Raw genomic sequence first — 24,947 nt, 5'->3', positions numbered from 1 at the left:
TTTTCACAGCGTTTAGACCAAGGCAAGCTCTTCTAGTCTTCTCAAACAGCACGTGTCCTGGGCTGCCCTAACTGCTCTTCTCTTTACTGTTTGAAATTATTGTGGCTTTCTGGGAAAGGACTAGAGAACAAACCAGACCGTTTGTATTGAGCTACTTGATATTTGTTACTCTATTTTTAAAGGACCAAGGAATCTGTCAGTTAAAGAAATAAAAAGCATGGAAATGATGGATTTTGTGTCTCTTTCCCTCAGTCATGTTATCTCTGAGGTCTTTTGTCTCTCCTGTTTCATGGAATCATAAAAAACATTTTTGTGCTGCTGTCTTAGAGAAGGAATGCTGCAGCTCTGACCGTGCTGTTTGGTGCCAAGGAACCTCACAGCTAGGGGATCCATTCAGGGAGTACTTACTGTCTTGGCCTGTCCTCTGGTCTCCATGCAGGCTGACTTGATGCCAAAGCTTGTGCAACAAAATTCTACTTTCCTGACTTTTCACATCCAGTGCTAAGCCTGTCTGACTTAGACTAACTGGATTTTCCTGTATTATATTACGATCCAAATGTTTGGGCTTGAAATCTTCTTACGAAAGGGAATATGCAGATTTTGGAAGGAATTAAAAGTTCAGGCCTTCCTGAAAGCTGCCCCCTGTACAATGCTTCTGTTTACAATGTGTCAGTGATTTTGTGAAGTTTGTTTTTTGGTGGCCTTGTGTCCAGATGATGAACTTTCTGATAGCATGTCTGAGACAGAGTGGCCTGCTTTTGGCTCACATCCCATTTCTGGTCTGTGCTTTCTGTCTCTTTATGCTCCTGACCTAGACTGGCCACTGTTTTTATTTTACTTAGCATTGTGCCTGAGTAGCTAGCTGGATGTGATAGTAGGAACCCTGAATAAAGGCGGGGGCATCTGAACTGGAGGAGTACTGTTCTTGCAGAATTGATTCACAGGGATGTTGACTGTTGACCTTGAAGTAAACATGCAGTGTGACCTTCAAGAGGTCTCACTTGTGAGAGACTAGGCAGAAATTTTCCTTTCTCTATAGAGGAAGTACCAGGATTTACACAGTCATCTAAGTTTCCTATTTTAGCAGAGACTGCTTATTTTATCAGACAATTGCTTGACACTAGTGAAATGGCTCAGTTAGGGGTCTCCCGGGCAAAGTGAAGCAGCCCAGATACTTGGTTTTGGTGTTTGGTTTTTTTTTAATCCAATAGAAAAAAAGCAGGACATTTTGGGGACTTTTTATCCACGGCCATTTTTGGACTGTAACTAAGAAAATGACAGCATCTTACTGAGTAGCCTTGCTTATTGTATGTCTGTTGAGTTTGAACCCTGAAGCGCTGTAAAGCCAGCGGAGCAGGAATCCATTCCTTCTGTTTTCACTGCAGAATTGCTTAGTCAGTTACAGTCAATTAGACCTGTGTATGTACTCTGCATGACAAAATGCAGGTGTCACTGAATGGTTTAAGCTATTGCAGGTAAGGATGTGTTAGCAAAATGCAGCTCAACTTGACTTGCTATGTTTATGTATCATGTTATGCTTCATTTGCACGAGCAGCATTTAATACAAATAGTATCTTTTCACTTTTATACAGATCACACAGAATATAAAAATCGTTGAAGGAAATAGACATGGAGTTTTCTGATACAGTTTTATATATTCTTTAGAGTAAGTCTTGGTGTTAAAATAGAATCTGATAATGTTACTGTTTACCCTTAAGGAAGAAGGGCAAATTACTCACATAAATGGAGGAGAATGAAATCACAGAAACTGTGCCAAACTTAAACTGGTGTAGTTAGTCAGGAGGCAATAGTCTGCAATGGTAATAGGTCACTTATCAAATGCACAATGTGCAATAAAGACAGTAAGTTGATGAGCTCAATGGGGTTGTCCTAATTAATACCATCTGAACATCTAGCCAATATGTTTCAGTCTCTGCAGTGCTGCACCATTCACAAGAGAGCTGCCAAGTCATTTTATGGAGACTGTTACTCATGTTACTTATCAAGGCAAAAGGTCGTTTTGTGTCATCATGTGTTGGTGGCAACTTTAAATGATGAGATAAAAAATAAGCAGATAATCACAATAATTTTTTCCACTGAAAACCTCAAACAAGTTGTTAATCCATTACAGAAGTTCCGTCAAGTAGCTGATTTAGCTGTCAGGACTGGTTTAGTGTACTGAACTTTGCCTCTGATTTAGAGTGAGCTTTGCCCTGCACTTAAGGATTACTACAGGGAAGGCTTAATTCTGCTAGCTGAATCTGGTAATAGTCTTGCCAGTATTACTTGTGGTGGAAGCATGAGATTCTTAGTAAATGCAGTACTTACCAGTTCCATGTCTTCAACTAGTTCTCCAGTTAATCTGCCAGCCACTTCCATGTAATAGTTTTCCAGGCTAAGGGGATTCATAGGACCTCTTCCGTAATGGAGACATACTTTATTGTCACATGTTTTTATTGGTTAGGAAAATCAGAAGTAATGCACAGTCCTGCTGAAAAACTTCAAACAATTTAAAGTTTGTGTGGCCTTTGTTACTAAATGGCAAAAAATAAATTTCTTTGAGAAATGTAGGGGCTAACACTTTGTGGTCTTTCATTTCTATCCTAAATGCTTACCTGTGAAGTCCTGACTGTATATTGTGATCCCCAGAGCCCTTTCAGAGTTTCATAGTGTTGTTGGTTGTTCTTGGAGAGAGGTTATGCTTTAGCTCTTTAAAAGTGGAGTTGGGACCCACTATCTTTGGTGGATTTGCATTTTCTTCAGCAAACTTAGGAAGCTGAAGTATAAGAAGAAATAGTTAAGGTATAAGCCAAATATGTGTGCTGGATGGAAAAGACTATTTTAAAGGTTTCAAATAACAGGTGTCATGTCACCTCCCCTCCCCAGTTATCTGTTTCGTAAATGCTAATAAAAGTAAAAATGTGGTGGGAAAACGTCTTCAGTACAGTATTACTAATCAAGTGGAAGATTCAACAAATACATAATTCAGCTGAACTCAATTCAGATAACTTGGAATCAAGTTCTCCATGGTAGCCACAGATGGTAGGCAGAACATTACATGGTATATAAACTTTCTCTGGTAGTCACAACTATAGACTGCCTTAAAATGAACTGCTGCTTAATATTTCCCTTGCCACATCCACGAGACCATGTGTCTGCAAAGACTTTATCTTTCTTTGTTCACTGTTATTTTTTCCTACACTATTCATGACCTTTAACTGTCATCAAACTTGCTACATCCCTTTGGGAAGAGAACTAATGTTTAGCCAAGCCAAAGAATAGTAGAAACGTGAACAAATTCATGAACAAATTCACTCCTCTGTTCTGGGACCAGCTCGGTGTCCATCATTACACTGGGGAAGGCATGGCTGGAGTCAAAGACCGTCCGCAAAGAGGAGGTCTGTTTTCTTGAAGACATGGAAATAGAGACACCAGCGTATCAGTGTGTTGGCTGGACTTGTGGAGAGGTAAGGAGGAGGAAAGGTCTACTGCTGCCCAAACCATTTCTTTGAAGGGCTGCAGAGCATAATCTCAGCTTCTGAATTAAACCTCCCCCTCCCCCAAATGTATGGTCAGCAGCTACTACTGCTGCTTCTTGTTATTATTTCCAGAGCTACTTGGCTAGGCCTATGAGAGCTAGTTAGTACTTAAAGGACTTAAGTCACAGGACAGCCTGCTAGATTCTGATCTTGTTTACATATTGCTGAGGTGGCTGAAAACTGTCTCTGAAGCTTTTCATTCTTTGTATGTGTGATGTCTAATTCATGGCCTGCAAGTGTTTGGAACAGTACAGGAGCTCTGTGTAAAAATGTTTCCCAAGAAGGAGGTTCAAAGAAGTTGAATTAAAAAAAAAAAAGAAAGAAAAAAGAAAAAGAAGAGCAATTTGCTCTTTTCTGTATGAACTATGTACTCATACGGAGTATGTGTGTCCTGGCCAGTGCACAGTCTTCTTCAGGACTCAGAGGGAATACCGATAACTTTGTACCTCTATGGAGTACCTGCAGGGGAAATATGTAATGTGTTCTAATGGAATACCATGGATCAGAATGACAGATAGGTCTGCATTTTAGGCTGTAGATGTATGTTCACTGTAAAGACGGCTGTGCTGGTGGAAGAGGTTTTTTCTGTGAGCTGCTGCTAATGTTGCTTCTGCATTGCAAGGCTGACCTCATGGATCTGCAGACAGAACTCATCTTCACTCTTTTGGTACAAAACAAGAAGGCTTAGATCAGATTACCCATTTAAGCAGCATAAGTTACCCAGCTGTCTTTTTGAAAGCGCTCAATGTGATTATCTGCACCACCAGATCTGCAAAACTAGTTGTCTCAGGCAGAGAGGTGGTGACAAGCAGCTGAGTGCTTGATCTTACACCAGATAAAACTGCCTATGCAGAAGGCAATCTGCCTGTGGCCAGTTGCAGGAGCTCTGGATTGATTCACACACCAGCAGGGAAGATTCTTACTGCATTTTCTGTGCATGATTTTTACAAACAGCAACAACAAACAATAAAGCTTGGTGAATTGTGAAGCTGGCTCTGAACTTGTAATGTCACCATCAGAGGAATAGTTGAGTGCTACTAGATGTCTTACAAAAATGAAGCTGCAGTGCATGCTTGGAAAGCTTAATTTCCAACCCTGGTTCTATCACTGCTTTTATCTCCAGTCTTTCTGCCTCCGTTTCCCTATTTACCTCAGAATGATGCTGTCAGCATTAGCTACGTAATGGCTGCTCTGAGTTTTGTAAAGGTGAGCTGTTGAAAGGCACAAAGCTTTTAAAAACAACCTTCTGGTGGTAAAAGTCACCTGAGCATAGTCTGGGTTATCTGTACTTAACCAGAGATTTCTCCTCCAGTGGTTGAGAACTGAAGTGTCCTGATCTCAGAGGAAGTCAAACTGATGGAGGGAACAGCAAATGAAGTTAAAGTATTTTTTAAGTGCCAGTGGTAGCTGCCCCCTTAGCTTGTAATTCTGAACCTGCTAAGCTTTGCTGGAAATAGGTCTTGGCCTCTGGTGATCCTCCTGTTGTGCAAAAATAGGCTTTGTAAGTCCACCTCCACACGATTAGTGTTTCTTAAATTGACTAATGATCAATGAAAACTGACTAACAATGACTACTCCTAGCCTTATATATTCTGTGGAAAGATTTTGGGTTTGGATGGAGAAGTAGTCTACTAAAAATGACTTGTGTACCCAATTATATACATAACCATACAGCGCTGTGCCGATGACTGGGAATGGCAGCTAATTAATACAAATTGACTTTGTACTTAACATTGTCAGCTTTTACTCTACTGAAAAGCTTCTTACCCATGCCAGTGCACACTTTTTCTGTTTCACACAGTTATTGCCAAACCCTTCCTGGCAAGCACTGCCATGGCACATAGGTGCTGGCTTTCTCCTGTCTCAAATTCCCCATAACCCTGTGTGGTCAGCAGCTGCCAAGGACTCCTTATCAGTTCATGCAGGTGATCTTTAAAGTCTTCCAAAATGAAATACCTGTCAAAATCCCAATGTAGTAGAATGCCTCCAGGGAAAAGCAGAATAAGAACAAAAAAATCATGTCCTTTTCCTCCAATATATTATGTAAAACACTCTCAGGGTAAAATGCTGCTGGGGTTAAAACAAACACCTCATGATGGCTTACATGGTGTTCTGTAAAAATTTAATGTCTAGGGCTTCATCTCAGTCTTCGTAAGGGATAGAAAGAGTTGCATTTTCTCCCTGGACCTCGTTCTACTATCTGTGTAGTGGTAAAATATTTTAAATAATTCAGTGTGCATTTCAGGGGTACTTCTGTTGTCCTCAGCAAAGGTGTGGCAGGCATGACTTTGGCCCCAAAATGGCTAGTTTTTGGTCCCACTGGTGCACTTTTTTCCTTTTTCTTCCAGTGTTTTGGACTGTGAAGAATTATTTTTCTGCCAGAAGATATCAGATACAGTAAATGTTTCATCTTGCTTTTGTGGGGATCAGCAGCTATGTTAATAGCTCTGTTGCCTTCTGAGGCTACAAGGTGGTCATGAGTCAGGTTTATTCATCATTCTCAGTGCTGAGGTATCCTCCATGGAGGCTCTCAATTTAAGCCGATATGCTTAGCTTGACCACTGGTGTATTCAGATTCTAGCTCTGTTAAACTTCAGTAGAAGACAGTTATGACTTCAGTAGTGTTTCTAAGTTTCAAGAATAAATGGTAAATCAGCGGAGTTCTCTTACCTCTGGTCTTCCTCAGAGCAACCACATCAAAAGCTTTGGTAGGGATATTGGGATGGAAAGGCTGACGACTGCTTGCATTGATCCCAGTGCCTCGATCCTCAAGTTTGGGAGCATGGCATACTTAGAGATGTGTGTCTGGTAGGGATGAGAGGCAGGAAATGGCAGGCACAGTGGTCTTGGGTTGTTTTGAATTGTCAAGAAGGACAGAAAGAAAATTTCTTTATTTCACATTTCACAGAGTTTTATCATTAAATATAACACTTTGCAAGAACTGGGAGAGACGTGAGAATCAGAAAGGCAGTATCTCTAGTTCTTTAATCTCCTCTTGCTTATGTCTTGCAAATAATTCACCATCATAATTCCCTTGCAGCTTTTGTACATAACTGGTCATACCAATTCACATTTACTTTTATAAGGCTTAGGGGTAAAAAAATGTGGGCTTCTGGTTCTTGCACAGCTCCAATTAATAGTGAGTGAGTTTGTGCTTGTGAAATCAAAATTTGCCTCTAAGAAGACATTTATTTCTGGGAAGAAGGAGAATAAAGCTCAACTGGAGAGTTTTATGGGATACTGAGAAATGAGATTTTATGGAGTGCCCACATACCATTAATACCACATGTCATGTTTTTCATGATAGAATAATTTTAAAAGTTATTAAAAACAGGGGAATCTTGAAATCTGAGGAAAATGAAAGCAGCAGTTTATCGTAGTAAAAGAGACTAGCACCCTGTTTAGATTCTTCTAAACTTTACCACAGCTGTATACAGCAGTGTACTGAGAGCACTTTTCCCCAATGGCTGTATAAAGCAAAGTCACAAACTTACACAGCAGCGAAATCAATTCCATTCCTGAGCATGATATAACAAGATGTATTAGCAAACTGGGCTTTTCCAAGGCTTCTCCCTGATAAATCTGCTTTATGCATACTCTAGATCCCTTAGCTGTGCTTGGTAGATGCTCCCAAACACTTTAATTCACGTTAGGTAAAAAGGCCATGAACAACACGGCCAAGAAAAAACAATTAGCACATAGGCAAGTCAGCAAGGTCAGTATTTGTTAGGAGAGCGGGTGTGCTAGGCAAATACTGATAACTGGCTAAAGCTATCGTTACGTGCTTCGTTCATGAGAGAGTCTTTTTGTGTCATAGTGTTACTGTTGCTTATTGCCAAAGACCCTGCAATGTGCAATTACAGCTATAAGAGAAACAACTTGCCTTTTTATTTCATCAAGGAAAAATAAGATAGAATGTAGGTGAAATGGACTTAGGCCAAACTGTCTGGTGGTGTGTGGAGCCTATATTAGGGAAGAAAAACAATGTTACCTGAAGTGACTCATGTTCATTTGCACCTCCCATACTTTATCTGAATCAGTGCAATCAATATACATTAGGGAGAAATCATTGTGCAAACAATGCAGACAATATTCTTACTGATGCCACTCATTACATGAGGAAAGTTTTGTGTTGCCAGATGCCAAAGACTGAAAAGCCACTAGGAACGAGTGATGGGTAGAATGTCTTTTTAAAAGGAGTGAGGAAATATCTAGCCTCTTACACTTTTGTGTAATAAGCTCTATATTAATTAACAATAGTATGTGCTAGTAAAAATAAATCCTTTTATCAGTAATGTAAACCAAAAAACATATTATGTTTATACTTGCAGAGAAAACTTATTCCATGCTGATAAATCATTTATATTTTACCATGGAGACTTTATTGTATGCTTCAAATACATTAAGAAAAAAATCAAAAGAAAACACTAACTTTAAAGGGCAAGAATTTCATCACTGAGTCTAGCCAAGAGTCTCTTGGCAATTGTGCCAAGTCAGAAAAATATCTAAGATTTAAAAAATAATTAATTTGCGTAATGGTTCTTTGTGATATAATGAAAAAAATTAAAATGTCTGAAATACAGTATTACAGGACTATTCTAAGTGGTTCACCTGGAGCTCCAAAATCTCATGTGTTTCATGAGACAGGCTTGCTTACCAGTTCTTGTTTGAAAGGGTCTTTACCGTATGTGGGTAGGAGAGGTTGTCTGATGATAGTCTTTTTTTTTAGGCTTTGTTATTTGTACAGTGATCACACAAAGGTCCTTGATCCTTCAAGCCATGTACCAAAATCTTCATATTGCTAAACCCCTTTGTTTTTCCCAGTGAGGAGAGGGACCTCCAGATTCATTCCCAAGCTGGAGATGGTGATAACTTCTCAGGGCTCCTCCACTTAGTTTGAGGACTAAGCCATGTGGGATGTTTAATAAGCCCCATGGGGACTCCATAATTTCAGCCTTAGCAGTTCCCATGGGAACTCTCTTCCTCCCACAGCTGGGGATCACTCTAGCCTGGGTTAGGACCTAGCCACGGCATGGGAGCTGCACCCAAGCTGTCTTCAAGTCACCTGTGACTCAAGAGCTGCAACTTGGCCATTCCATCATTTAATTAGTCTCTGTAAAAATAGGTGTTGCACAGTTACAAAGAGGGAATATGCTTCCTTGCTCAAATAATTTAAATACAGTCCTGTGCTTATTTCTTTCCATGACATGAGTGTTTTGAAGATAAACTTCAAGTGCCAGTTCAATTTTGTTCACACATTCTGATACAACATACAGAAGTCATGCTTTTCATTGTGAAATCTGTGCTGTGACGCTACAGGACTCGGTGCAATCAACATGTGTGATTATCTCACAAATTACCATGCCAGCATAACTCATGCCTTAGATGACCCGAACAAAAGGTCTATTTTTAATCAGTGATACTACAAAGACAACAGGACTTAAACCAAGTCTTGGATTCTGCTAACCATTTGTATATTGTTACATTTGTGATGACCTGGGGTTCTGATTCAACCTTTGTGTCTGTCTTGAAAATCAAGTTTTTTACAGAAATAGCCATACTTACGGAACAGCAATCTTTAAAAGTTTATTCCACAGATACTTCTAACTAATTTTCCATTTGTACAGTTAGAACTGGTGCTGTATGTCTACTGGTTCTGCAGACATGAAGGAGAATACTTCCTTAGTGTTTCTTTTCCATTTGCCATTTCCATTCACGCTGTTACAATGTGAATTGTTAACATACTTCATTGCATTTACTGGCCATATTCCTGATACAAATATGCATGAATAAGGACAGTCAGTCTGCTTTGTGCTCTGGCATGGCAGAACTACTTAAGTAGTTCTTAAGAGAACTTTTTGTTGAATTTGTAGAGCACTTTTCATTATAATACCTAAACTTAAAGCAGCAATAAAGTAAGGATGAACATGCGTTTTCATGACTCTACTATGATTTAGAGAAGCTTTGTGAGTTCAGGTTGTAACAGCCAGCAAAGCTTTGCATTTTCAAAGGTGGACAGTTGTTTAGAGTGTTCCTTCTATTTTTAAAACTTAAACTGGGCAATCAAGCCTGAAGCCACCCAGAATGGGTGTCAGTATAGAAAGGTAGAGCTCTGGCTGGAAAGAAAGAAAGGAATAGCAGCTTTTTCAAATTTGGCACTGAGATGCTTTTTCTGGAGTTCTTGTAGATGTTTACTGAAGTCTGCCAGTATCACACAAGAAGCAGTCGCTCAGTATTGTGTTATCTGCACCTTTATGTTCAGTCCACAGAGGATATGGAGACTATAAGTCTCTTGAAAAGAAGTCAGACTCAAGCTGGAGTGACTTACCCTCCCAGTTTGGAAAGCCCCAGAAAAAAATCCAGGGAGCGGTCCAGATGGACACCATCCTATTTCCCTAGCCATGAGTGCACTGTGGGCACTCTTCAAACACTTTTTGATAAAATAGGCATAAGCCAAGTTTCACATGAGAGTGTTCTTAGGGACACAGTGGCTTCACCTGCAGGAGTTCTGCAGCTCCCCTCCTGATGTAGTGGAGAGCACTTAGGTGCAGAGACACACTTGTTCAGTAATGCTAATGAAAGACACATTGGAACCGGTGTAACCTTTCCTGAGGACTCACACTTACCACTGTTTTTCTATTCTCTGACACGTGGTAGGAGCCTCTGAAGATCTGTTTCTTCTCTCAGCTGTGGTGTTGGCCTGAAAGTGATGCAGTGTGGGAAGCCTTGTGACCATCAGCTTCTTTTCTAGATCAGGCCAGAGAATTTTTTTGCTGTTCTTTCCCGTTAATTTCCCACATACTCAGTAAATTAAGAGAATAAGATGTATCACTCTTGCCAGTTTTAACAAGAAGGAAATTATGACTGGGGAATAAAACATTTCACATGTGTAAATTGGCTTTCTCTGGAGCCTTTTACTCGTAAAAGGGAGGCAATCACTTATCTTGCCTAACCTTAAAACCCGCTTGGTCAGGGAACCACCAGCAATCAAGGAGGTAGGGGACAGACAGAGGAATGTAAGTGCTGTGTGGCATAATAAACAGTGAAAGCAGTTTAAAAGCCACATGGAAAAAAGCCAGTTTTCATTCAGTCTGTGCTGTCACTAAACCTACTGAAAACCCCGTTGGTGTGACTTATTTGTGGAAGGACAGCTGCAAACGCTCTAGCCTGATGTATTGTGTGTGCATAACTAGGGTTCTTGGCAATGGCTGAAGGGTGTTTCTCAAGGACTTCCATGATTTTTGCAGTTTTGTTTGACATGAACTTGAGGGTCTTACTACACCTTCAGAAGGGAGGAGGCAACTACTTTTCTCCAGTACATTTGACAAGGAGGGCATATGTGTGTGTCCCACTGCTAATGCACTTACAAAAGCACATCTGCTCAAACCCAGTGATTGATTCACTCTAGTGCAAAACTGCACGAGGATATGTAGTATGCATGCTTAAGGCAAAAGCGTAGTTGTTCCGTGAAAGTGTACAGAGTTATTGCAAATACCTGGTAATTAATTTCCCACAAAAGACAGTAATGGCTGAAAGGAGCCCTCACAGGCTATAAGGTAAATAAACCGAGTGTCAATAGCTCCCAGGCAGGCCTGCAGAGCACCGCTCAGAGGGCATTTTTCAGGAAAGGTTCCATGTGGCTGTCACTGCTTAATAGCCCCTGACAGCAGGAAGGATATTTTCTCTGAAAGACCTTGGACTGTGAACATGGAAGATTTTATTTTGTGTGTGTGTGTTTCACTTTTTGTTTTAAAGGATATATATGCTTTCCTTCAATTAAAAGTCATTTGAAGACTGAGAAAATGCAACCTTATAGGAAAAGAAAATGCTCGAACTAAGACAAAGCATAGATCATTAAATATTTTTAGAGACACAGCATGTTTCAGGTTAAGATGTGAGTGCTTTTAAAATAATGGAGAAAAAAGTACATTAGTGTGCTGTTGATCAAATATTCAGAGTCCAAGTTGTGTACTTTTCAGTATGTATGGGGGCAGAGTTTGATATACTCCTGTATAAAACCTCCTTCCTCCTTGTACAGCTAGCACAAGGGCATAAACTCACAGCAGTCCCTGGTTCCTTCCTCTTAAGGAAGCAAATCCCCAGAAACAGGCTGTGATCACTGCCTCAGCCTGTGTACATGGATGATCCATTTTGGTGAGCAACAGGCACGAGGAATGCTCTTGCTGTCAAGTGGATGAGTCCCATAGCATCCATAACCAAGAAACATTTGATATTGGCCAACATAGGAATTACTGAAAACACATCAGGCCTCCTACCCCATGTGAAGTGCAGTTTTTAATTTTACTCCACTATTTGTCTGTGTTTCTGCTCTTTCAGGGATACCAATATAAATGTCACGTAACAGGACACTTACTTGACTAGCAAGTTGCAGTAGACCAAATTGTTCCCCGGCATCATTCTACTGCAGTCAGTGGAGTTTTCTGGGGGATGAATTAGGTAATAGAACAGAACCACCCAGCTTGACTGTGCAACATGAAAGTGCCCACTTTGCATGGATATTGCTTTTAAAACAGCCTTAAAAGTGTTCCATTGTCTTACGAAAATACACAGGCCAGTTCTTGTCACTTAGTGCTTAGGAAACTTGTAGGAAGAAGCTTGCAGGGAAATTTGCTACTTCCTTGTAGCTTGTAATCAAATTCTGCGGAAGAAGCACAGCCAATGTCTCCAATGTGCGTTGCTGGTCAAAAGCCATGAGCTGTCCCAGTAAAAAGGAGTTTTGGCTTGTACATTCTTGTAGGTGATCACACTCACTTCTGCTTGTGCTGCAAGCTGTAATGAGGCAATAAAGAGAGAAGCCTGCGAAAAGCAGTGGATTACAAAGAGCAGGGTTGCAGGTTTCCTCGTGTAGCTTCTGTGGCCTGTTTACGGTTAGCTCACCTGCTTTTCTAGAATGTCTGAGTTTACACGAAATGGGGACAAGTACTTCACATGCAGGGAGGCTAAAGGGAGAGTGGTGGGCTCAAACGATGTCCCTCACAGCCCTATAAAGATAACTGAGAAATTGTCGCAGAATTATTCTCAGGTTTCTAATATGCTCAAGTTAGCAATGCTAATATAAGAGTTGTAACTTGTTCATTTTTTACTTAGGAAGAATTTATATTTAACACTTCAAACTACGTTAATCTAAAGTCTCAGTAGTTTGATCAAATTTAAGCGTTTTGCTGGTGCCATCAAGTGGCAAAACGTTGGACTGCAGAACTCCATCAGCAGCCAAATTCACTCAATCTGCTCTTCCGAACAGCAGCAGCGAGGAAAATAATCTTTGCCAAGACTTCTCCAAAAATGCATACACACACACGCGTATATGCACACACCAGAAGAATGGAGTGAAATACACATGGTGTTCAGTTTAATCTGGATTTTAACTAGTAGAAAGGCTACTATTTTTGAGTATTACAAATTGATAGATGTGGACAACCTGTAAAGTAAACTCAAGAGACCTTTGTTGAAGAGATACTGAATGGGAGGGGCACAAAGCTGTACTCTGAATTTCTATCCCAGCTGTGTTTGCTCTCCTTTGTTACTAGCTAATCCTTTTTACAGAACATGGCCCTTCAGATTTCCTATCATATCTGCAGTTCATATCATATGTGTGTAATATCACCAGAGTGGAATGAATATTCAGTTTGCTGTTATATTCACTAAATTCACAATTTGGTTAATGCACAACTTAAACTTACAGTTCATCATTCATACGCACATCACTTTTTTCAGCTGTGACATCATAGTATTCCTCAGTGGGAAGGCCTCTGTGCAAAGAGAAAGCATAAATAGAGCTAACGCTCTATTTGCTTATAAAAATCCAAATAATTTGATATGGTTTTGTCTTGATTTCTCATATAACTCTTAATATCCAAACTCATAGATGCTGCCAGTGTGGAAATCTGTCCTGGGTTCTGAAATCTAAGTCATGCATGGCTGCATTTTGAGAGGCGCAGAGCACCCATGACTGAATCCAAAGTTCCTGAGAACACTGAGCATTTCTACCTGTGAAAGCTTGGCCTTCACAGCCCCTCACCATACACACCTAACACTTGGTAGGAGCTGTGGGAATGCCTTGAATCGGTGCAGTTTCTAACTTTTGACCCTATAAGTAGTTATTTCTATATTATAGGGATCACTTTCTGCTCTTTCTGGTGCCAAAAAGCTCCCAGAATCCAGCCAAACTGCGTGGTGCTTATCACTGGAAAGAATCTGAAGAGACGACGCCACTATGCCTGTGTTTGAGTTTAAACAATGGAAAACAAAGCAATTGTTAGTATGGGACATCAGGAAAAAAAAGGTAACCCCAACCCCAAAAAGCCCTGACTCAGAAGGCATACCCCAGAGCTCTTCCCCTTAGCTGTTGTCTAGACAGATCTCTTCTTTTACAACAGCTTTCTGAAAAAGATGAGCAGTGACTTCTTTTTTATGCCTATGGGATTTGTGGTTAGTGTAAATTAGACCAGTAGTGACATTTTTAAGGTCAGGAAGGCTGCTTGGGACAATAGCCAACAGTAAATAATTACCAAATGATGGGCAAAAAATAAATATGGAAATTTAGAACTTTTAAGTGTTTCAGCAAAACACTGTGTGGAGATTTGTGGGTACCAGTATATTCCCACATTAATATTTAGGGCATTGTGAAAAGAGTAGAAGCTTAAATTGCCCGTTTCTGGAATGCAGATATTTGCACATCTCGGTCTAACCTGTTAGCTGTCTGTTGCAATTCTTGTTAAAAGCACTTCACTTAAACGTTTTGACTGTGAGACATATATGTCTAGCTTGCGTTGGCCAAGGGTCTATACCACTACCATAAGGTTGATGTCCTTTGACAAATGCACATGGAGACTTATCCTTTGCCCTGTTGTCTTCTGGCATACAGGTAGTGCAGCTCCTCCATGCGTCCTTTCTGCTCTGCAAGGAAGCTTGCAGCAGTGAAGGGATTCCCTGAACTCTTTGTATCTGAAAGAAAAAAAACAAACCCAAAGTGACCTTTATTGGCAGCAACAGTGATGGGTACTTGAGATCTTGTAAACAACGGCAACTTGGCTTTATTTTCTTGGCTGAATTACTCAGCCTTATTTTCTGGGTAATGCTATTATGGTGAACTGCCACTAGGAGAGGGAAGTACAATGGTGATTGGCAATTGTTTAATGAAGGTTGAATCAAGTCTATTGCGTTTTGATCGGTGGGAAGAAGAAAGAAGGTGATAGATAGATGCAGCATTTACATCTTACAGTGTAACTGCTTTTCAGTTGCCAGCATGTAGATACCTGCACTGTCCCTTCAGTACTACGTAAGTGGCATATGGACAGTGAATATATGCAATGGCACAGATGGAAGCCTTAGCATCTAATTCGCACTGATTTCAGAATTTGTTATTTGTGCCTTTGCAAACCTCCCCTCTCTATCTCTAGAGAGGGGTGAGAAATGTTACTGTTTAGTAGCTGTAATTCACACTGAATGCAAGCTGCATCAGGCACTTCACATGGAGGTGCTGGTGGCTGAGGTTATTCAGTACATTTCCATACATCCATGTCATTTGGAATCAAGCAGTTTACTTTGTTTGGATGCTTGTTCACCTCTACAAAGTTTTGGTTTACAGTGTTGTAAATATGGACACCAAACTCACAGAAACTTTAAAGCTTCCTTTTCTTTTGGGTGGCAGCAGTTTTCCAGTCAGGAGAACATATGCACAACTAACCATCTTCTTCTTAAGCAGATAAGTCCTGGGAGGAGCAGGTAATGGACTCAATGATGCTTCCAACTTGAGATATTCTAGGATTTATAACTGTATAAGAGCCAAAGTGAGTGATTAAATCTCACTCTGTTGTCCAGGATTTTCTGAAAACCTTGTCAAGGAAGTAATGAATTGTGGTATGTGATGGGGGTGGTCACCCTCAGGATATTTTATTGGGGTGCAGTCTTCATTCCTGTGAAACCAGGGAGTGATGTTTAGGTGAATGGATTGGGAACCAGCAGCTGGGTCTGTGTTTGTTGTCAGCCCTCCCATCACCGAGTGGCCCTGATTCTTGGTTTAGATAGACCTCATCTTTACTACCATCTTTTTCTGATATTGGGTGTTTCCTTACTGATGAGTGAAGCAGCTGGACATGGTTGCAGACCAGTAGGAGTGCCTTTGTTGACTGTGGTCTAGCCGCTTGCCCTGGTTTCAGCTGGGATAATTTTCAGAATAGCTGGTGTAGTGCTGTGTTTCAGCTTTGGTGTGAGAACAATGTTGATAACACAGAGATGGTTTTAGTTGTTGCGAGGTAATGTTTATACTAAGGCAAGGACTTTTCAGTTTCTCAGGCCCTGCCAGCAAGAAGGCTGGAGGGGCACAAGAAATTGGGAGGGGGCACAGCCAGGACAGCTGGCCCAAACTAGCCAAGGGGATATTCCATACCATTTTACCACTTTACCTTAGACAGAAAAGAGAAGTGTTGCACACAAAGGTATGATGATCTCTTCAGCCCAAACAGGACTTTGTTAAGCTTAAAATGTTTCAAAGTCTCCTTCTTACAAAGACAGATTTATAGCTGATATTGATCCAGTGATATGAAGATCTCAAGGACACAGAAAAAAAGTGTCTCTGCCCAGAGAATATTGAAAGAGGGCTAGAGTGAACAGAGTTTTAAAGAGCACATCATGAACAATCCTTAAGAGTCTCAGCAATGTAGAAAATGACTTAGCAGAGACTATTACCATTTCTGACTTCCACAATTGTAGATGTATTCTGAAGCTTGACAACTAACTTCTAGCTTTCTGGCTCTTTTGTTCTGACAAAAAAAAAAAATAAAAGCACTAATGTTCGTTCTGGGTTCAGAACATCAGTTTGCTAGTGCCTCCTTTATTTTTAAAAAGTTATATTTTTCCCTTCACCTTCGTTTTGTTGAGGGGAGCTCAAGCCAGAGTGTATGAATACAGTGTCTTGTATTGTGAGGTTGTGAAGGGCTCCAGTAACTGATTTGATCACTGCATGAAGCCAACACATCTGAGAGGACATGTTGCCAGCAGCTTCCAGAAGGTCTGTTGAAAGAGTTCTTAAAGGGATAGGATTAGGACCTGCCTCTGTATGACTTCACGTGGGGTGAATTCACACTGACATTTTAATTTGGATCAGGAGTGCACTTTGACATAAATCTCCCAATGGTCTCTATTTTGCAGTGTCTTGGTCTTGGAATGCTTTTCGGATGAAATCAAGTGAAAGATGTACTCCAGGAATGCACCAGAAGGGCACCACAGCCACAAATGGATCCTCAGTCGCTGGGATCACACTAGAGGTAATCCAAAATAAAGACCACCTGAAATGCATTTTTTCTGGATCTCAGATCCTCTGCACCAACTGTTTCACTGTACACATCATCTCCTGTAGTCCACAATACTTGCCAACGCAGACATAGTCACCGAGCAACATACTGACTTAGAATTCAGTGAATTTTTTGGGGGGTGGGAATGGTTGAACTTTTTAAAATTAACTCATGCTCAATAAGCATATAAATAAATACATACATCAACTTAGTATATCAATGCTGAATCTGACTATCTGATCATAGGGTAAAATCCTTAGGGTACTTTCTTTGTGTGCATATATATATATACACATATATATATATATATAACACAGCATTATCAATGCTAGTTTGTCAAAGTTTATCAGTGCAAATATTGGTGACAAATACTCTAGTCCAAGACAATAATGTAATAAAATCTATGAATGCACTGTTTTTAAAAGCTGAGAACAACTGTGTTCTATGGATTTATTTGCTTGTAATTATGTGACTAGAAAAAAATTTTTTAATATATGATATTGTAAAACATGCAGCCACCTTCTTTTCAGATATAAATCTGTGAGTCCATGTGAGTGTGTGTTTACATCTGCAGAAAAATGTAGCTCACTGCCAGTGTTACAGTACAGATTTTCCTGTTCACAGAGGGAAGAATGTTATGACCTGGCCATGCTTATTTCTTTTTTGTGTTTTAAGAGTTGGGTTTAACATAGTTGGCATCTGAAAAATACTTTGCTGGTACGTTCAGAACCTGACATGGCAGCCTGAGCTTAATTTTTCCTTTGGCTGGGTAACATGTGTAGCCAACATGAATCTTTCCTGTACATTCACTAAAATATAGATCAGGCCTATAATTCAGTAAACTTTCAAGTGTTAATAGTTAAAATAGTTCAGATGGCAATGCACCCGTATTCCTGTAATGCAAGGAATAGAAAAAAAACTTGCCTCAGGGAAGATATGTTAAGTGGGAGGCATCAAGACACAGTTTGATAAGTGTGATAATCCAATAATATCAAAATACTTTGACTGGAATTCACATGTTGGATATGAGACATTACAAATAACAGAAGTTAGTAGTGGTTAGTAAACCAAATGGCTGTCAGTAAGATGGAAAATCAGAATTGATTTTGCTAACCAAAGAGATAAAATCTCACATGAAGGAACACTGGAGGGCTGAGGCTAACTCTGGAATCTGTCATGTGTGTAAAAAATAGAAATTTAGATTAAAAAAACCCCTTATCATGAGTACTAAGCAACATGGAGGTTCAGCTTTCCAGAACTTTAAAAACTGCAGGAATTCTGCCATATCCTGCCCCCTAGCTAACAGTATAATTTGGCCTGTAAAATACAGTAAAAAAATATACTGGTTCCTGAAACTTCATGATTACACCTAGATGACTACAAAAGCAAAATGCAGGCTGCCGGTAATTTTAAATTTTAATTTTGAAGTTTATCTCAGTAATTCTAGGTCAACCTGTGATCTAGAAAAAAAAAGTTCAAAACAGGACTAGATCACAGATAACATGATAAATGACGGTGATCAGTTTGTGAAATATGCTCATTTTTTTCCAAATTACAAATACAATATACATGTTGATTTTATTCTTTATGAAAATTATTTCAGGAGATTTTGAGCCCTAAAGCCACAGTATAACATATTTTAGCAGTCCTCTTTTCAGTTGTAATCAACATATTTCCCAGGGAACTGACAGACTATTACGCAAAGTAGAAAACCTTTTGTTTCATTAAAACAAAAAGAAAAAAATGTGTCTTGCCAGAAAAACACATCCATTAGAAAATACTTTTTCTAACAGTAAACGGATGTGAGATACTGTTAATGGAATCATTTACCTTTACCAGTTCTGTTCTTACCTGTCTTATGAGACAGTTAGATGAGGAGGAATTTGAAGTGGAGTTAATTAATACCTCATTGGACTCAAAGGTTCTTGATAGGATTTCAGTTCCCTCAATTTCTCTATAGTAGTGGGGCAGGTCATGCAGCAGCTGCATGTTTTGTATTTGAGCTTCTAGGGGAAGATATAGGGATAAAACACCAATCAAAGGTTTTGTTAGTGTATCTGGGTGATAAGGAAGAAACATAGATGAGTTCTGCCTAATTCTGGTGAGTGTCAACAGGAAACAATGGTTGCTTTTACTACTGCTTCTGGTTATTTGCACCAGGTTAAAAAATAAAACAGACAAGAGGTGGATTAAAGAAGTGTGATACTGTTGCTTTGTGTTACTGATAAACAGAAGCTAGAAATAAGCTTTCAAGTAATGGGAGGAGGAAGCTTGGACTTGGACTCAGAAAGTCTCTTGTGAAAGTCTCACCTGGTAAATTCAGATTCACTGTACAGCTCCAGTCCCGCTCTGAAAAGGGTGATATTAAACCCAGCATACTTTTACCAGAAAACAATTTTTTCTTTAATTGCCATGATTTTTTGCCTTTCTACCTCTGTGCTCAGGGGAAATGCTTTAGTCCTCAGTTCACTTGATTGCAATTGTATTTCAGCACTGGTTGATTAGCTCTTTGTGAGGAGAGGTGCTATATTATATAAAACTCTCTGCTCTCTAGAACGCTATGCAGGCATTTATATCTGAACAAGTTGCCTCTGTTCTGAGCTGCACTGTTGTGCAAGGGAAAAGCACCAGGACTTGTACTTTCTACATAGTGAAGCTCTGGTTCACAGCATCAAGAGTCTTCTCTCAAAAAACACCAGCAATTTCTTAGATTAAGTCTTTGAACAAACACTACTGCTTCCCCCATATCCACTAGGAGCCAGCAGAGCATTCCCTTATGTCTGTGCCCTGCTGCTTCTGGGATAACGCTTGGGTTTCCTGAGAAAGCCCTCAGGAGCCTATATGCTCTGTGACGAGCCCAGCAGAGGTGTGTAATAACATTTAGTAGAACTTCACAGGTACAAAGGGAAGCACTGAATTCACTCTTCTCTCTGCAAGCTGCGACAAGGCTCCTTTTAACTAAAAACAATGGCTTATCACATGGGAAAGGCTGAGAGGCCTTTGTTTTACCTCCTGACAATTTGAGTTTTACCTTAAGGCCGCTTCTGCATTGCTCTGCACTTAATGGTCTGCCAGCTTTTGGATATGTCTTACAGCTGCAAGAGGAGTCTGAGGAAAGTCTCAAGGAGAAAGGACCAATATATGTTCATCTCACTGGTACGTGTTTGCTATTGTGACTTTGGCAAAACTTCGACAAAAAAGATATTTTGATTAAGCCCTGGCTTACTAGCATTCTTCTAGTATTCTTCTCTAGCATACGCCAGTGAAACACAAAAGATTTTGCTTTGCTTTGTTAAAACAGGAAACTAATTTGAAAATATTTGGAATATGTTATTCTTCTAGGATGTCTGGGGGTTTGGGCCATGTGTATTGTAAGAAAAGTAGCTGACGTAGCATGTTCGAGGGAAAAAATTCAAATGAATTCTGTCATGCTGGCAGTTGCTAGAGTGTTGGGTGGTCTGCTATGGTATCTACATGAGCACTATGGGAATCTTACACAGATGACTCAGATTCAAGTACTACTGGCTTGCAAAGAGAAAAATGTTCAGAGTTGTTGATTCACAATCTGCAAGTGGGCAAGAAACAGAAGCCAGACTATCCTTCCAGCAAGACTGCTGTGGTTCTGTAATGTAGGACCTTTAAGATCACCAAGTCCAACTGTTATCCTAACACTGCCAAGTCCACCACTAAACCATGTGTCCTAAGCACCACATCTACCCATATTTTAAATATTTCTGGAGATGGTGACTCAACGACTTCCCTGGGCAGCCTGTTACAATGCTTGACAACCCTTTTGGGGAAGAATTTTTTCCTAATACCTAGTCTAAACCTCCTGTGGCATAACTGAGGCCGTTTCCTGTTGTCCTATCACTTGCTACTTGGGAGAAGAGACTGACATCCACCTTGTTACAGCCTCCTTTCAAGTCATTGTAGGCAGCAATAAGGTCTCCCCTGAGCCTCCTTTTCTCCAGGCTAAACAAACCCCATTTCCTCAGCTGCTCCTCATAAGACTTGTTCTCTAGATCCTTCACCAGTTTAATTGCCTTTCTTTGGACGTGCTCCAGCACCTCAATGTCTTCCTTGTAGTGAGCGGCCCGAAAACTGAGTCCACACTGGTCAGACCCTAGCAGAATTTTCTTTCTATCCAGTTTTATTAACCTTTCTGGGAAATGTTTTTCTGGCTGCCAGAATTACAGCTGAGGCCTGTGACTAGTAACTTTTTTGCCCTTCTCTGTTGCATATATAGGGAGATGCCATGGTTCATAGCTTCTCTTTGCAGCTCCGTGATGGCAGCTGCTTGCTGAGGCAGGGATCTACACCACCAATTTTACTTCACCAGTCTCCTGGCATTTCAACCATCATCCATAGCACCAGATTGCATTCAACTCCAAATCCACAATATACATGCAGACTTAGAGCCATCTGCAGCCTTACTCATCATACCAACACCAGCCACACTGATAGGTAGAGTACGTAGCCCATAGCCCCTCATCAAAGAGGTTTGGAACACGTACGTCCCATGTCCCTGCAGCTGCACTAGTCCAAAGCCACCACACAGATCCTAAAACCTGCCTGTGGCTCCAGAGACATCATTAATTGCACAGCATTTCCAGGTGGCTGGCTTGGGAACCTGAAATTCCCAGCCCTTGACACCTTACCTTTAGCAGCAGGATGCAGGGTCAAGGCATCCCTGTGAACAATGCTGTCTGGACGCACCCAATGCATGCAGAAGGACACCCACATTCTGTCCAGTTCTCTTCCCTGGCAAACTGTCCCAATTCCTGGGCAGAAGAAGCCGAGGGAGTTAGAGCTCAGTGAGTCCGCTCAGCCTAGAGGGCTAGCCGTAGGACAGGGTAAGATAATGGCGAAAGATGATGACGTGAGGTGGAACCAGGTGCTGGCAGGACCAAAGTCCTCAAGTTCTTACTGATACAGCGGAAATCACCCACAAAGGGAATCACTAGTTTCCAGGATGTTGTTGCTTCAAAGCAGGAAGTATGATCATTCACATTTCAGCCCCAGAGCTTTCAGAAATCCACAGCTAAGAGACTGATCTTACTTTAAGTCTTTTGATGGGGAAAAGCTTCCAGTGGGAGAAGGCAGGAAGGTATAGGAGAATTATACATTCACGTTCTGAGGAATGATATATAAGTAAAAATTAATTTCTAAATGTAACTTTCAAATATTGTGTTTACTGAACCCCAAAGAGATATTATTTCAAAACAGAACACCATATCTGGGGAGTAGCCCATCTCATCCCAAGCTTTATTGTCTGTCTGTCTCCAGAAAAAAAGATTAATAGAAAACTGTGTAGGGGAGAACTATGAACTAAGCCTGTCTTCTCTTTCAGTGCAGTGCTCTGTGAGTATGCTTTGGCCTGTGCTCTGGTAGTATTTAACATCACAGTGAGAGGGTGTTGGGGATCTTTTGGGGTGATACGTGGAAATAGGCAGCTGGTGATGGCAGCAGATTGTTACTTAGTGCACGAGCAGGAAGGATGCTAGAGCATACCTGAGGGCTGGGATCCAATATACAAGTAGGTAATGTGCTGTTTTACCTGTCCTGAATAAAGCAGTAAATATAGCCACAAGCCAAGCCAAAAGGTTTTTAGAATTTTTTTACAGAAAATTTGATTAGAAAGAATTGTGTAAAGTCATGTGGGTGTCAGTTCAATTCTTAACAAATTGGCTGAGCCTAGAGCATTTCAAGTAAGGCAGGCAGCACAGCAGCAGGATGTCTGTGAATTGCTGCTTCTTATTCTCGGAGATACTGTTCTTCTTTGCTTAAATCTTGTGTGGGATTTTCACACCATCCCTCAAAACAGTTGGACCTGGCCACTGGTGGAGTTTGGATTCTGGTTAATTGGCTTGCTGGGTGTTTCTGCCTTCCTGTGTTTGACAGATGTGGTCATAGATTTTGATCTGTTTTACTTTTTTCTGCTGACCTTTTCTTTTCTCTCAATGTGGTTTTTGTTTGAGTTGAATTGGCATCAAAATAAATGGATGTGTTTGAAAAGAGTGCTTTTGTTCTGTTGTTTCTTTCAGCAGATAGGCAAAATTAGCTGGAGGTCTTACTTTTCTTGGAAAAGCAGTGTGAAGAAAGCTGGAAGCAAGTCTTTTGGCAAGTGATAATACATAAATAGCTTTTCTGAATACCTATTAAATGCACTGTCATGTTATTATTATCCAGTAGAGCTGGTAATTTGTTTGTTATGATTTTGGACCACGGGTTTGTTTTTAACATGGATGGCTTGGCCATCACATTAAAGTGAATTATACTTTAATGTTTGTGCCATGTACAAGTGATATAGCTGTATCAGTAATTCCCAGAGTTCACGAATTTAATATATTCTGAAAAAAAAATATTTTCAGTGTTTCTTTTTCATGCTTCATTTTAGTTTAGAGCTAAATGTATGGGAAGGCTCAGCAGAAACTTTTCCTTCATTTCATTAATTACTCAGCTGTTGAAAAACTCTGTTATTTCCTTCCAGAAAAATACTATGGAAGATTTAGAGTTGTGGTTTAAGATACTATGGCCATGACCTGCCTTTTTTGTTATTATAGAGGGTGTGCTGACTGGAGGAAAAAGGCTTAGGACATTACTTCTACCCTCTAAATCTTTTCACACAGGAGGTCACTCCACATGTGAATCTATCAGTACTTAACTTGGATGTATCTTTGCCATCTGTATCTCCAGGTTGGTGACTTTCTTCTAATTGGGAGGATTAAGGTCCCTGATACCTCTCTGTATAGCTCCCTTACCAGGTTACAGTGACTGTTCCATGACAAAGGGTCAGGGAAAGATGGATATCACAAAATTAGGGAATCACAGAATGGTTGAGGTTGGAAGAGACCTCTGGAAGTCATCTGATCCAACCCTGCTCAGGCAGGGCCACCTAAAGCTGGCTGCCTAGGACCGTGCTGCCAAGGAGGGAGACTTCATAGCCTTTTTGGGCAACCTGTGCTAGTGCTCAGTCACTCTCACAATCAAAAGTGCTTCTTTATGTTCCTGTGGACCCTTCCATGTTTCAGTTGGTGCACAGTGCCTCTGGTCCTGTCATTGGGCACCACTGAAAAAAGCCTAGCTCCATCTTCTTTGTGATGTCCCTTCAGATCTTTGTACACACTGATGAGATCCCCTCTGAGCGAGCCTTTTCTTCTTGAGGCTGAACAGTCCCAGCTCTCTCAGCCTTTCATCATATGAGAGATGTTCTATACCCTTCATCATCTTAGTGGCCTTTCTCTGGACTCTCCAGTAGCTCCATCTCTCCCTTGTGTTGGGGAGCCCAGAACTGGACCCAGTACTCCAGGTGCATCCTCACCAGTGCTGAATAGGGAGGAAGAAAGATGATTTCCCTCAACTTGCTGGCACACGCCTCATGAACTCCACACTACCATTGGCCTTTACGGTGAGGGTGTGTTGTTGGCTCATGTCCAAGTTGGTGTCCATGAGGATGCCCTTGTCCTTTTCTGTAAAGCTGCTTTCCACCCAGTCAGCCCCCAGCATGTACTGGTGCCTGGAGTTGTTCCTCCTCACATGCAAGACTTTGCACTTAACTTCGCTGAACTACATGAGTTCCTGTCAATCCATTTCTCCAGCCTGTTGAGGTCCCTTCGGGTGGCATCATGACCCTCTGGTGTATCAGCCACTCCTCCCATTTTTCTATGATCAGCAAACTTGCTGATGATGCACTCTGCCCCATCATCCAGATCATTAATGAAGATGCTGAACAGGACTGGGCCCAGTATTGACCCCTAGGGTACGCTGTTCTTTACTGGCCTTCAGCTAGACTTTGTATCATTGATCATCATCCTCTGTGCCAGCCATTCAGCCAGTTTTCAGTTTCCTCATCCAGACCAGAATTCATCAGCTTCTACATGAGGATTTTATAGGAAACAGTGTCAAAAGCATTACTGCAGTCAAGGTAGACAATATTCATTGCTCTCTCCTTGCTTACTAAGTCAGTCATGTCATTGTAGAATGTCGTGAGGTTGGTCAAGCATGACTTCCCCTTGGTGAATCCACGCTGACTACTCCCAATCACCTTCTTGTCCTTCATGTGCTTTGAAGTGGTTTCCAGGATGAGCTGTTCCAT

General features: G+C 40.8%; 1 protein-coding gene across 1 annotated transcript; it reads right to left on the bottom strand.

Moving 5' to 3' along the window:
• Positions 1-196: 196 nt before the first annotated feature.
• Positions 197-24,947, bottom strand: SPMIP4 (sperm associated microtubule inner protein 4). The gene is given in 20 exon segments (XM_055707657.1): positions 197-385; positions 387-445; positions 448-610; positions 612-655; positions 883-952; positions 954-1,031; positions 2,329-2,416; positions 2,612-2,673; positions 2,675-2,781; positions 3,919-3,954; positions 3,957-3,998; positions 6,210-6,311; positions 6,314-6,384; positions 13,241-13,309; positions 14,329-14,422; positions 14,425-14,504; positions 18,704-18,753; positions 18,755-18,858; positions 21,511-21,633; positions 24,767-24,947. Coding segments are annotated over 20 exon segments (1,812 nt in total).

This window comes from Falco cherrug, chromosome 4 (genome assembly GCF_023634085.1).
Source record: "Falco cherrug isolate bFalChe1 chromosome 4, bFalChe1.pri, whole genome shotgun sequence".
NCBI lineage: Eukaryota > Metazoa > Chordata > Aves > Falconiformes > Falconidae > Falco > Falco cherrug.
The sequence above is the reverse complement of the archived record's forward strand: the minus strand, read 5'-3'. Positions and strand labels throughout refer to the sequence as shown.